At 43.9% G+C, this 14,664-nt stretch overlaps 1 protein-coding gene across 1 annotated transcript in view; it reads left to right on the forward strand.

Moving 5' to 3' along the window:
• The window catches only part of KIF14 (kinesin family member 14), a 606,238-nt gene that overhangs the window by 309,504 nt on the left and 282,070 nt on the right, over positions 1 to 14,664 (forward strand). The window contains exon 21 of the mRNA XM_078641003.1: positions 14,522 to 14,660. Within this exon, the coding sequence (XP_078497129.1) occupies positions 14,522 to 14,660 (139 nt within the window). The remainder of the gene's footprint in view (positions 1 to 14,521; positions 14,661 to 14,664) is intronic.

Consider the following 14,664-nt stretch of genomic DNA (forward strand, 5'->3'; position numbering starts at 1 on the left):
AATTTTGCTTCTTTAAAATATTGCAGGACTGGTATTGGACCCCCCGGAACCTCAATAGGGCCAACCCTCTACCCTATGACCTATGCTAGCAGTGCAATGCCACCCACTGCTACGAACTTCAGGTTCTGTGCTCCTGCCCAGCTATTGCTTCATACTGCTCTCAAATGTGGGAGCACATACGACAGTATAATGCTGTCTGAGTTACTCCCTCGTCCCACCTTGCTCTGCGATGACTTCTCTGATCTCCCTGACATGTCCCTCTCACGACCACAGATGGCTAGCCACGCCAGTCGCGGCGGCCAAACTGCATACTATGCCACGGGAGGCAGCCCTTTCTCCCCTTGTGGACTGAATGGCTCCCTGAATTATATTGCATAGCAGGATTCTTGAAAACTGCATATAATATGACAAACAATCAATTCCATTTCTTCGAGGCAGTCTAGAGCCCTTTCATGACCGAAGTGTCAGAATTCTTCGACCATCCCAGTCTGAGACACACGGACACAAAATATTCTTCTGCAGACTCCTGGAATCGGACTACTTTGTCTCCCATTGTACTCTTCCCCTTTGCCTACCCTCTCCTTTCCCTCCACACCCTACCACTATCTCTCTGCCTAACAGTACCCCTTCTCACTGACTAGCAGGGTATATGCACTACAGCCAGTCTTCCCCAATATAAAGGTTGTGATCCTACCTTGATTATGATTGCCAGAAGATGACATCTATACACTTATACCGTGCCTCAAACATGTCCCTAAGCTAGTCCAGACTCTATTACTATTGTACTCTCATTTACTTCCCTTTGTTTTCTTTCCAATCCCCTTGTATCCTGATGTGTGTTACTGTGTGCCCTGTGTGGAATACTCCTTGTTTAATAAATAAAGTTTGCAAAAAAAGTAAGTGACTTGTAGAACCTATTTTCATTCACTAGAATCAAATATACTGGGCTTATTTAAGAGTGAAGACTGCAAAGTTAGTAAATAGATTCACAAACTTGGCATGGCTGCTTGCTAAGCAACCGGTGGCCATGTCCCAGAAATCATCTCAGGGTCCATCTCTGAACTCTTGCACTTGAGAACTGATGAAATGGGCTGAAGTGGAGTGTGACACCCTCAACACATTGCATTGAGGGGGAGAGTAAATGTCATGGTGTGGGATGCAATGACTGTAACACTCAAGCCCTAAACATATGATAGACTGCAGGACACTGCTACGGACTGAGAGTGCAGGTATGCATAGACCTTCAGATTAGCACTTCCTTAGGATTATACAGATGTTGGCTGTGTCTTGTGCAATTATCTATTTTTGTAATCATGATGGTTGAGAACCACATCGCCAATACTAGTGAATGAACTACCAAACCTCAATTTCCATTCTGAAAATACAAGTATTATCATTTATCCATATGGCAGTGCTCCGTCATTAGCATAATGTTTGAATACTTCTCTTTGATGTAAGACTATACAGAAATCTGATGCTGACTATACCTTATGTGTTATAATGTTTTGTTTTGCTAAGTGCTACAATGCAGAGCACGCCTCTGTTATTTAGTCGAAGGCGAAGTACTTGATCGCCAAACTGTATGTACGGTATGTCATTTATGCACAAAGTTAACAAAGCAGATTTGAAATAAGTTCATATTGCATTATATTGTAATATACATAGATTTAATCTAACTTGAATAGTCTGTCTTTATGAATAAATGAAGATTTAAATTTAATATCGTACTAGAAGATGGTGGTGTCGGAGCAGACCTATTAGTACCTGTAATTCCAGACACTACATCTGTTTGTAGCATTAATTCTATTATATGTTCCATGGAAGTGAATAGTTCTGGGGTCTAAGGACCATCGTTATGGCCCTTGCCTCTTTGCTCCGGGTAGTCCGCCTTTCTTTCGAAAACATAAGTTGTACCACCATTTTCAAATTTACTCAATGGCATGATGAATGACCACCACCTCATCCATTATGGGCCACACAATGTTCCACAAGGTTTTATAATTCCTTCTCACCAAACGTGCGCTGCTTCTTCCTGGCTCCTTCTTCCCTCGCTGGGTTCTGTCTGATTATGACTTTCAAGGATTTCATTGGTTGTGAAGTAGCTCTCTACCCTGTATTTTCCTCTTGACTGCAATGAGCATATACTTATCTGCTTCGTAATAGTGATGTAATCATACGCTGTCAGACCTGTTCGCGATTTGCAAAATACCAAATCGCTAGGTGCAATACAGTATTTTGCTAATCCTAGTGAATCGCTAAAACGTTGAGTCTCATTATAATACATATAGCATAGTGACTCGCAATTTGCAGATAAGATGCAGTCGCGAATAACTAATTGTTTTTTTAATGCTTAGTACGTCGAGCCCCAATTATAGTAAATGGTTTGAACTAAATTAGTTGGTCTATGTTTTTAACTATGGATATTTAAATAAGACTTCAAATCCCTCTTTAGAACTGAAATACTCATACAACTACAAACAAAAGATTTAAAGTAAATAAGATAAATGTGGTGCATGTGTGCTATTTTATGCTTATGGGGCCTTTGGAGAATGCATAGAGATTAAAAATTAGTCTGTTGAGAGGATACAAGCATCTACTCATAATAATGGATTCACTTTATGGAAACATGGTGTTGGGAGAAGTCCTAAAAATTAATTTCTTGCCAGGGTGATTCTGTTAAACAGCTGCAATTAGTTACTTTAACCAAATGCTTTGTTAAAATGGTTCAGAGTATCAGAAGTGGGAGTAGTGGATAAGGTGGTGGGATACCTTAGTGTGTTCATATGAAATACCAGAACGTGCTCAGAAGAACATGATGCTTAAAATATAAGAGGTACAGTGGAGCGAATCTCATCCCTTACCCCACGTGCTCTGAAAGGACCTATGCAGAGGAGCGGCATGTAGATGGGTCCTCTATTTACAGCTGCAATTCCAGTGACAGACCCACGTATTTTCGATATAGATGATGGTATCAGACTCTCCTCAATTTGGAGTCCCAAATGAGCGTCGGCGTCTAAATGATGAATTCGTTAAGAAATTAGGCAATTCGTAACGATCAAATTTCAAATCTGAATCTTAAATAGTTGAGTATAAATTGTTCGATAATTATCGCCGAGTGTTACATGTTGAAGCTCCTGTGACAGTATTTTCCTTAGATATTTATCGGGCGATGCAGGCAACCTTTCGTCTGGTTCGTACTGGCTCCGAATCAGCTCAGCAAAAAACGATGAGACATCGATTTGAAATTCGATCGTTACGATTTGCCTCATTTCTTAACGAATTCATCATTTAGACGCCACCGCCCATATGGGACTCCAAATTGAGGAGAGTCTGATACCATCATCTATATCGAAAATACGTGGGTCTGTCGCTCTCTTTTAATACGAATCTTAGGGCTGACACCGTGATATCGTTTCTTCTAACATTATCATATTTATACATGTGTACAGATTTCTGCCCACATCGATATTTTGACTGAGCTGAAACCACAGCATATCATTGTTTATCATCTTTCTCTAGAGTAGTGGACGGCTACCCGATGAAGGCATGTATGCCGAAACGCGCGTTGTAGACATCTGCCGCACTGCCTGAGTCAACGTCTCCGTCTATCACCTGGAATTGTATATATTGTTGACTTTGTATGAACTGATTTAGATGTAATTAATTTTCTATGTCATCCACTTCTATATAATTTTGTACAATTAAAAAAAAAAAAAAAAAAAAAAAAACATAATTTAGATAACAAGAATAAATAAATAATTTGATCTATAAAAAAGTTTTACACTTAGTGTTGTAGAGTGCCTGTCTCATACAATTATATATTTGAGATATTGAAGGGTATTCTTTAGGATAGCAATTGTTTAGAACATTTTTCTAGCTATAACTTCCTTATACTAGTCTGCAAAACAATAGAGAAAGTGGGGAAAGAAAGACAGGCGAAATAAGAATTTCAGGGTAAAGTAATTAAAAGGACAATCCTTTTCAGCAATGTGCGTACGACGATGTGAGTTTAAAATAATAGAAAATTGGCTTCCTGGGCTGTGCACAGTGAGGGGACTCATGGTGACTCGTAAAAATAGGTAATGGTGTTTAAAGGATGAAGATCGGGTGGATGTTGCAAAAGCGACTGGTTGATTACGCGCGAGAACAATGTAAAATATGGCAGTTAATGGGGAGGTACTAGTGGAGGCGGAAGATAGTGACCTACTGCACGGGAACTTACCACTGGAGCGGTGGTGGAGAGGCCTTAACCAGCCGGATATCTCAGTAGGGGTGACGATGGGGAACGGTGGCCTAGGAAAGCAATAACGGTATCGGCCACGGAGTCGGTAGGAGCAATGAAGGGACAGTGGGGGTGAAAATTGCTAAGGGTTATTTATCTCTGAACGTTTAATGCGGTCCGTTGCTGGTAAAAGGCAGAATGCTGTTGGAGTATGAAGCCGTGGGCAGGGTACGGACAAGTGAATGGCAGCCATGGTCAGGATCCTGGTAGGGTCCGAGACCGTCACCCGGAGAGGGCCAGTCTGGTGTCCGTGTTCAGGTGATAACTGCGGGATAAGGGAGTTGCGCAAGTGGAGTGTGGGAACATCGGCTGGGAGGGAGAGCGCGTCAAGGGAGTGTTGCTGCTTACCTGTGATTAGGTTGGACAATAGACCAATGGTCTGCAGTGGCGTGGCCAATGTGAAGCTTGAATACCCACGGAGAGTGGTGTAGGAGGTGGGTTAGGGCAGGGGACGGGGGGAGGAGGAGAGAGCTATCAGAAAGGATAGAGGACGGGAGCTTACCTGCGAGATATCGCGGAAAGAAGCTCAATGGCTGCGTGTTCGGAATACGTCTCCACGGTTAAATAACGTGTGGGGCATGACATGATGCAGAGATTGAGAGGAGCACATTGGCAGCCATATTGGGTGAGGAGGAGTGCATACGCGAGACAAGATTAGGGATGAGGTAGCAACCGAGATTGATGCGATGGGCACATATAGAGCCAAATGGCTTATGTGTTTTCATGCACTAACTGTAGAAAGTGGTTAAGGAGGGGAAGCGGTCAGCCAATAGGTTGGCAATTAACCTACAAGGACACATGGAAACGGAAGATAAATATACATTGAAGGAGAATGTAGTAGAAGAAAAGCCATGAAGAGGAATGGGGACAGAACGGGTTGGAGTTCCATTACCTGTCAAACATAAGGTCTGGAAACATACACGTTAGTGACAATTGATTACTGGATAAGACTAAGTTATAAAGATGCATCGTGACAGTTGGAAAAAAGTATGACGAAACAGAGTTCAGATGATGTAATTTGGAAACAAGAGAAGTGAAAGTGAAGACTTTACAATAGAGTTGCCCAGTCTTCATTACTATTCAGTCCGTTTTTTTAGTCCGTTTTTTTATCTTGCTAGTTCGCATGATCCATTTGAGTTCTTCCCTATTTAAAAGTTGTCAAACGTATGCGCCTCTTGGTGGAGGTTTCACCACACTGATTATTGTCCATTTAATGTCATCTTTGCTGTGGCCAGCAGTAGAAAAGTGTTCACCGAGAGGGGCATTTGGAGTTTTGCAACCATTTCAGCTGCGGTTTTGGCAAATCCGGGTTCTCGCTTTTTGGGTGGTTTGTCCGATGTAGATTTAGGGACATGGGCATAGGATCACATAAATGACATTACATATATTGCAGTTGGAAAAAAAATTGGACTTTACTTTAACATTATTAAAAGTGAATTCTTTACCTGCAATAGTTAAATCACATGCACTGCAAATGCCACATTTTGCATGTCCTATGAGTGGGTCTAGGCCCCTATGTTCATCTAGTGTAGTAGCGGGTCTGGGGTTGAAAAGAGCTGCTCTCACAAGGTGATCTTTTATATTTCGGCTTTTTTTAAATGCAAACAGTGGGCGTTCAATTTTCATGATTCCTGAGTTGAGGATGGTACAGTGTTTGAGAATACATTTCCGTATGGTATGCGAGACTGGTGAGAAAGTGGTAACGAATACCATGCGGTTTTCATTGGACTTGGGTTTGGGGGATAGAAGAATCTCCCTGGGGCAGTACCATGCTCTCTTGAACGCAGTATGCACAATTCGCCTGGGATATCCGCGAGCAAGCAGCTTAGTAGAAAGGGCAGAAGCTTCACAGAAATAATCTTCTTTGAGGAAGCAGTTGCGTCTGATCCTCAAAAAATGCGAGGAAGGTAAAGAGTCACGCAGTGCTCGTGGGTGATTACTCTCATACCGAAGAAGGGGGTCGTGCTCAGTTGGTTTCCTGTATAAACTTGTGATTAATGCACCATTGGAGTGGTGAATGGTTAGATTGAGAAAAGGTAGGGCGGTTCTGTTACATGTAAGGGTGAAATTAAGACCTTGGCAGTTATTATTGAGCCAGTGTAGGAATTGTTTTAGGGTATCTTCATTCTCATGCCAAATCAGGAAAATGTTGTCAATGTATCCTCTCCAGAGAGTTATTTTTCCAGAGTGAAAAGGATTATTTGGGGAGAGGATTTTGGCCACTTCTAGATGGTGCATTGTTAGACCTGTCTGGCCTTTTGCGTAGACCCTCCTCTTAATTATTTATTTTGTCCCCTTTTTGCCCCTCATACCCCCTTTTTATCTTTTTGTGTCCACTAGATTTTTATGGTGTTGTTTCGGGGGATAGATGCTCTTTGGCCCTCATAGACTTTTACCTCAGGCCTAGGTGCCTTTTCTGACTGGAATTCGCTCAGACCTACAAAATGGTGGCTATTTACTGACATAACCGCCAACCCCTGAGAAAGCCCCATAGGATAACATAGAGTCCTTCCAGAACCTTCTGGACCCTACTGGACCCAGAGTGGTCAGACTATAAAAGGACAGGGGCCAGGTAGCCATTTTGTGCAGTTCAATGAGCTGGAGGAGAGAGGCAGTGGTGTGGGGAGGAGGACGCACTAGAAGTAGTTAGTTTGTCTGAGGGATAGACAACCTCTTCGTGTAGACGTTCCCCCTCTTGCCCCTGACCAAACCCTCTCATCAGACTCTACCTTCTGAGGGAATCGGTACGGCCGTGGCTGTCGGATCCTGAGCTCCTCTAACCCCCCCCCCCCCCCCCCAATTCCTTTCACTGGTTCACCTTACCGGTATTTCCCAGGAAGAGACCTGGGCGAGTTACAACGCCCTGCGCTGCTGTGAAGCCTCTGAATCGGAGGCGAGGGACGGAGAAGGTGCTGCTGGGCTGGGCGCATGAGTGGATGAAGAGCTGATCGTCGCACAGGCCCAGTAGTGCGGCTGACTGAGGTGGGAGCCGGCGAAGCACTGATCTCCGCGTAGGCCCAGCGGTAAGCGGTCGACTGAGCGAGTGAGGCGGCGCCTAGTGGGGACACTACTCACCCGCGCCTGTGCTGCGGCCCGTTCGAGGAGAAGGCAGCGAGGTTTACGAGGGTGACTGGAACACCGGCAGCCTTAGCCCGGCCTCCTCTCATTGCTGGCCTATGTGCGAAGGGCCCGATTTCCGGGAGAGGAACAGCTGGGAGGAGGGAGAGTGAAGATCGGTGTCAGCGACTTGCTTTGCCCAGGCCCAAGTAAGGTGGAGGAAAGGGGGGAAGATTAAAGAATAACTGAGGAATCAGCCGGGAAGGGGATCTTTCATGCCCCTATAACGGGATTAACTGGTGGAGCTCCTTTACACTTTCCTATTCTCTGAAGATCTCTATGACTAGCCCTGATAGGGTGAAGGAGAACCGTTTAGTAAGCCTACTGGGTTAAAGACTCAGAGGGACAAGTATATTCGAGATTCTCCTCAGTGCTAGAGAAGTGATCTGTGATATTGAGGATACCAAAATTGAGTGTTGAAGTACATTGTGGGATTCTTTTACCGAGGAGGAGGGGAAGAAGAAACGGTGACTTCATCCTGTGTTAACTATGAGCAAGTTATAGCAGAGCTGTTTATGATAATACATCTGATAACTGTAATCTTGGGTTTATTCACATATTGCGAGAAAGGTGCCACACAGTGGGCAGAGAGATAACCTTCCAGGATCCTAAGTCCTGGATATTTCTAAAGTGATAAGCTGAAGTGGCTAAAGTGTTAAAGTTGTGATTGTTCTTTTGGTGTAGCCAGAAAACCTCAGCTTGGGTGGGTAATCTATTACTGTAGGAGGTGCTTAAGCTGTCGGTTGGGAAAGTGTTTCCTAGGATAATTCACTGTAAGAAGATAAACTATTACTGAACTGAATTCTTCTGATGTTATTAGATATGTGTGGAAAGAACTGATAAAATTGTACAGTGTAATTAAATGTAAAACTACAGAGAGGAGAGAAAAGCTAACAAAAATATTTTATAAAACAGCTCGTATTTTTCCACAAAGATTGGTGTAGCGTCATTTTTGTGTGGAAGTGCGTTTAATTACTGCTGGGTGGTGTGCAACCTTTACACATGTGCCTCTGTTTAGTGACTGTCTTACCCTAGGCCAGGCTACCCTATGTAACCAGGTTACCCTAGGTCCAACATGCATGAATAGTAAGGCCAGGTTGGGGGCAAAGACAGCCCCCATCAATGTGCCTTTCACCTGTTGGCAGTACTCGCCATCAAAAGCAAAGGGGTTTCTTGTAAGACATAATTCAAGTCTTGATTTTAGTGTATGCTCAATAACAGATAGTGCCTTGACCTGTGGGATATTCGTATACACGGATTCAACATCCACTGTACAGAGGATTTCTGACCCAGTGTTGAAGGGGTGGTGTTCGACTAAATTGATCATAACCATACTGTCTCTGACATAGCATTCTGTCTTGGGGACAAAGTCCTTTATAAAATAGTCCACATATTGACCAAGTCGCTCTAAAATAGAGCCACAACCGGACACTATATAGTTCTTTCTCTTGCAGGACTATACCTCTGCCTTTATTGGCTGATTTAATGACGAGGGAATCATTGTTTTTCAGTGTATTAATGGCCTTTTTCTCTTCTAGTGACAAATTGTTTGGGATAAAGCGTCTGGTATTTTCAAGTAGCGAAACATCTTTGAGTAACATTTTTTCAAAAGTTACAATTTCGCCAGGGATCATAAAAGAGGTGGGGAAAAAAGTGGATGAAGGGGCGTAAGGGTGTGTTGGAAGAGATGGCTGGTGAGGCATTGAGGAGAAAATAAGCATGTAAGCGAATGCGCCGGAAGAACCTGAGTAGTTCGGTCTGGAGTTCTAGAAAAGTAGGGAACAAAGGATAAGCTTTTGCTGGGAAGTGATAGTTCAGAGTCAGCAAGAGTATGCTTAGATAGGTTAAAGATGGATATTGTCTGTAAATTCAGTGAAACATTGTTGGTATTAGTTACCATTTGTAAAATTTATGGTGAGTTTGACGCTCGCCCCGGGGATTGTACCATTGTTCTTCTTCTTTCACCCGCCCCCGTTATGGAGGTTCGTTTTGGTCCCTGTCTAAAAAAAGTGGGGTCGGGGGTACGATTTGAGGTCCTTGGACCTTCGTTGTGATCCGAGTTATCAGAAGAATCGGAGGAGGTGTCAGAAAAACCAACTAAGTTGTTGCGTCTATTAAATATACCCAAAAGTCTAGCTTTCTGGGGGTTCGTGTATGCGCGATTGGTGTAAAAATCTTTTTGCAGAAAGGAATATGTCCTCTCTAAGGAATAGGCTTTGATGTCTTTCTTGACTTTAAGGGATTTTTTGTTTTGCTCGAGTCTTTAAAATCGGTCCACCGTTTTTTTGACCTGTTCTAACAGTTTCTTAAAGTCAGGGACAGTGCTAGTTTCCTTGATTTGTTTTTCAATCTCATTAATTTCCTCTGTGAGTTTTTTTTAGAGTTTCAGTGGCAGTATCGATGCCCAGCACCATCCAGTGCCTCAAACATATCGTACCTATGTAATAAAAATTAGTGGTGTATTTGGGGTTGTCGGTGAAGACCCCGGTATGTTTCTGACCTGTAACCCAACCAGTATTATGTTTGCTTTTAAGTATTCAATTAACATATGGATCATTAGTTGCAACCTTACATGTTGCTTTTTACACTTTTCTAGTTGATCAGCGAGGGGCACATTAATACTACTGGGGGTTTCTACTGAATCTGTGAACAAGGAGGGATCCACAAGTATCTTTTTAATATATTTGTCAGAGTATAATGGTGCGTAGTCTGACATAGCATTTTGCAGTAAGGAACGTTTTTAAGATTGACTCTAGAAGAGTAGAGGGGGGAGTGGTAGCAGGAGGGACCCACTTAGAAGAAGGGGAATCGAGTTTACACTCCTTGCAATCCAGCAATTGCACTCAACATATTTAAACAAAACAAAGGGACCCAATGTGGTATACAAGGACCTTGGGTATCGATAATTTGTAAGAACAGTGGTCCTTGGTGAGGAGAACAAATAAAGTGGGACACAGTCCTGCGTCCTACACATTACAGTGAACAGACAATAACGAAAACAAACTTTCAGGCAGGGCAAGAGGGCTTGTTTGCAGTGTGACCAATTAAACAAGCAAAATGAAAACTCAACCGTTACACTTGAATCTAAATTTAAATTATCTACACAGTGTCAAGCAAGTCGACAACGTTTCGTATGTGACATTGATTCTTGGACTGTTGCCCTTGTTTTCCTGTAGTAGGCAATGCCTTCCACTTCCTACTCTTATGTGGCATTGTGTTGCAGTTTCTCAGCCTTGTCTTTCTGTCTCTACCTCAGACATGTTGTAAACTCTCCTTTAAAATGGTAGTATGTATTATGACTGTCCTTCCTTGGGTACTTCTGTTCTTGGAGTGTCCTTTGCTCCTCCACTCCTCATCCTCCCGCTAACTGGCAGAGGACTTGTGCATCTATGTGAATTGTTGTTTTCTACAAGCATGTTTATCCTTATATACATTTTTCTTTGGATGTCTCTGCATGTATATACTTATCTCTTGAATGGCTCTCTTGCAGATATATATATATCAAGCCCCCCCCAACACGCCCCGGGGACCGCCACCTCCCAGGGCTCTAAATATTTAGGGGGTTCGTGACGGACCGCCCAGCCCCGAGGACCACCACCCCCTGGGGCTTTGGAAATGTGTGGAGGGGGCCGTGTGGCCCTCCTTCTGGAGCCATTGATGGCCCTGGGGACCGCCACCCCCAAGGGTCTGCTCCTGCAATGTCCCGGGTGCCTACCGCGGGACACTGTAGTTTGCTATGGCAAGGCGGCAGCCACGCGGCTCCCGCCCTGCCATAGCAAACTTGGTTTGAATTTTGAAAGAGAGAGCAGGAAACCTGCTCTCTCTTTCAAAATTCAAACCAAACTGCTTTTTCACACGTGGAGCTGCATCTAAGAGGCTCCCCATGTGGAAAAGCAATGCTGGCTCCCAAAGGACGCAGGGAGCCGGCGGGCCGTGGGGGAATTAACCTCCAGTAAGCGCCATGGAGCTGCGTTGCAGAGTGCTGTAAAAAGGGGCATGGCCTCTGAACACCTTTCTGCAACGCAGCTCCCTGGCGCATACTGGAGGTACCTGGTGGGCTAGTTACCCCCTAGGGACCCACAGGATTGATGAGGAATTCATTCTCTCCGCGCCACAGGGCGTGTTTGCAGACATGTCAGCTCAGGCCACGCCCCCTTCCTTCACCACTGTGCAAGCGAACCCTGTGGCGCGTTTTAAGTTGGGGAATTAATTATCTTTCAATACTGGGGGTCCCTGTGGGCCAACTAGCCCAACAGTTATCTCCAGTATGCGCCAGGGAGCTGCGTTGCAGACAGGTGTTCAGAGGCCATGCCCCTTTTTACACCTCCCTGGCACGCACCTCTGTTGCGCTTACTGGAGGTACCTAGTGGGCTACTTTGACCCTAGGGACCCTTAGGATTCAAGGGGACTTAATCTCTCAACTTAGAAGGGCCACAGGGTGCGTTTACACAGTGGTGAAGGGAGGGCACGGGGCTTGAAGTAATGTGTTCAAGCATGCCCTGTGGCGCGTTTTAGTTGGGGAAATAATTCCCCTTCAATCCCACCAGGTGCTTCCAGGAAGCGCTGCTGTGTTGCAGAGAGGTGGTCCAGGTCGTGCCCAGTTTCTCTGCAACGCAGCTCTGTGGTGCTAACTAGAGATACCCGACTGGCTAGTTGTACCCAAGGGAGACTCCGGATTCAAGGGGACTTTATCCCCCAAATTAAAACGGCCACAGGGCGTGTTTGCACACGTCAGCTCAGCCACCCCCCCTCCCTCCACCAGTGTGCAAACGCGCCCTGTGGCGCATTTTAAGAGGTAGTTTTAATCTCCCCTGCCCTATTATATACTAGGGGCTTACAGAGGAGGTCATGCTAATAACAGGGGTACCCCAAAGCATAGTGTTCCCTAGTGTATGCAGGTGTTTTAACTGTATTCGAAGTGTGTTTTAGCATAGCACTGGCTCTAGGACTGGTTAGTCAGTCAGGTACCACCAGTACCCATCTGAAAAAGTTGAGGGTACAGGATGATTTTGCAACAAGGCCTCTTTCTGCTCCTCTGTTTGTTCTTTCTGCACGTCTTCCTTCTTCCTGCACTCTTCCTGCACTTTTCTTCGTCTTTGAGGACTTCTGTTGATTCTTTCTGCATTTCTTTTTCTTCTTTCTGTGTGTTTTTTCTTCTTTCGTCACATGTCCTACCCTGTAGGCATACTTAGAAATTAGCATTTAAAAAACCTTTGAAATTCACTGAGAAAACCATAGGTTTCAGGCACGTTATAGTTAGGAATTAGCATTTGAAAAACCTTAGAAATTCACTGAAAAAAACATAGGTTTCAGGGGCATTATAGTTAGCTGGTCATTTCACTCGTACAAAACCATTGAAATTCCTCCGTTATAGTTAGTTCAGCTAACTATAACTCGCGCGCCCGCAATGCACTACTGATGACGTCACATATTACATCACTCATGACATTCAGTGGATGATGTCATCAGTAATGTCATGAGTGATGTCACTGACCATGTCATGAGTGATGTAATATGTGACGTCATCAGCAGTGCATTGAGTTATATTTAGCTGAACTAACTATAACGGGGGAATTTCAATGGTTTTGTACGAGTGAAATCACCAGATAACTAGAACGCCCCTGAAAACCGATGGTTTTTTCAGTGGAAAAAAAAATATATATATATATAATATTTTGCACATATAGTTGTTGGACCGTCTATACGGTGTACATTGCTGCATTTTACCTGCACCCTTCTTGATGACCTGGTTCAACCTTCTAGGTTGTACTTGTCTGTTTCCATCCTTCTCTTCAGTGAACGTCTCTGATACATTATTCCGAAGGATGCTTTATATATCTTCAAGGATCTCAGTATAAGAACATTTTCTTTTTACTGGTGTGGTCTTCCTAGTGATGCTCTTCAGCATGCATTATTCTCTTTCTCTTTTCTCTATCATTCTATCATTGGCGGTCTATTTGTTCTAAATCTGTTTCTCAGGATTGTTTCCTCGATGATCGGTGGGTGCTCTTTATTCATTGTAGGTGTGCACGTTGTATATGCTCCTTTCATTTCCTTTTGAGTCTGGACTCTATGGACTCTGGTCCTTGGTCCCTTTGCATTCACCGATCTTAGGTTGTATCCCCTTTTGGTGCTGCCCCTTATACTGGTTTTATACCACGTTTGTCATGGGCTTAGAGATTTCTACTCCCCATGGGCTTCCTATAGTCTTTTTTGGAGACAATCATTTCACTGAGCATCTTTGCTTCACTTACCACTTTTAGATAGTATGGTCCCTTTCTGTCTATTGGACCGGCTTCTTCTATTTGGGGGATCTTTGGTGTGATCAGTTCTCAACCCCTCTGCCTAGGATGTTATTGCTTGGATATCTGATTCTAAGATAAGAAATCTGTGGCTAGATGACTATCAGTTGGACAAGTTACTTACCTTCGGCAACGCCTTATATGGTAGAGCCATGATCTAGCCACATATTCCTGATCGACCTACTCATCCTCTCCACTCTGCGAACTGAGGTCCCTGTTGTCTCCAAGATCCGCTCTTTGCATACTACTCCAGTTCTGTCAATCTGTACTTGTTAATATAAGATTTTACCCTTTTTGGCAGACTGTTTCCAGAGTCTGTTTCTCTAAGTGGCTCTGCGTTGTTGGCGCAAAAATAGTCACAAAAGAAATTGACATCACGTCGGGGGAAGGCTTATAAGTACTCTGTTGACATCTCATTCGGGAGACGACGTCGCTACGGATTCACTCGACTCCCTGTACTGGCATGCAGGGTTACTGTTGAAAATATTTCCGAATCCAGTCTGGTGCCTGGGAAGGATTCTAAGTTAAGGAATCTGCGGCTAGATCTTATCTCTACCAGAGAAAGGGTTACCGAAGGTAAGTAACTTGTCCTTCTCAAACGTTGTCATAGTTATAATACTTCCAAGAGCACAGGGTGCTGGAAGGATGAAGTATTGCTGAAAATAGCTATAAAGTTACCTGGAAAACAGAGACACCGTTGACCTTATGAAAAGAAACTCTATAGAAATGATCTCCTTGTGCTCTAGCCAATTGTTTTTCCTTCTAATAACATGTTTATTTCTCCTCTTCTCTTCTTCCTCTCCACGGCAAATAAAAACAGACATGATTTATTGGATAAAGAAAATGTTGCGGGCCCTCCGGTTCAAGTGCAAGTTCGGAACAGCAAGCTAGGGATCTCAACATTCTGGAGTCTGGAGAAGTTTGAGTACAAGCTGGCTCAGATGAAGGAGCTCTATGAGGTAT

The sequence above is a fragment of the Lissotriton helveticus genome, chromosome 1_1 (genome assembly GCF_964261635.1).
Source record: "Lissotriton helveticus chromosome 1_1, aLisHel1.1, whole genome shotgun sequence".
Lineage (NCBI taxonomy): Eukaryota > Metazoa > Chordata > Amphibia > Caudata > Salamandridae > Lissotriton > Lissotriton helveticus.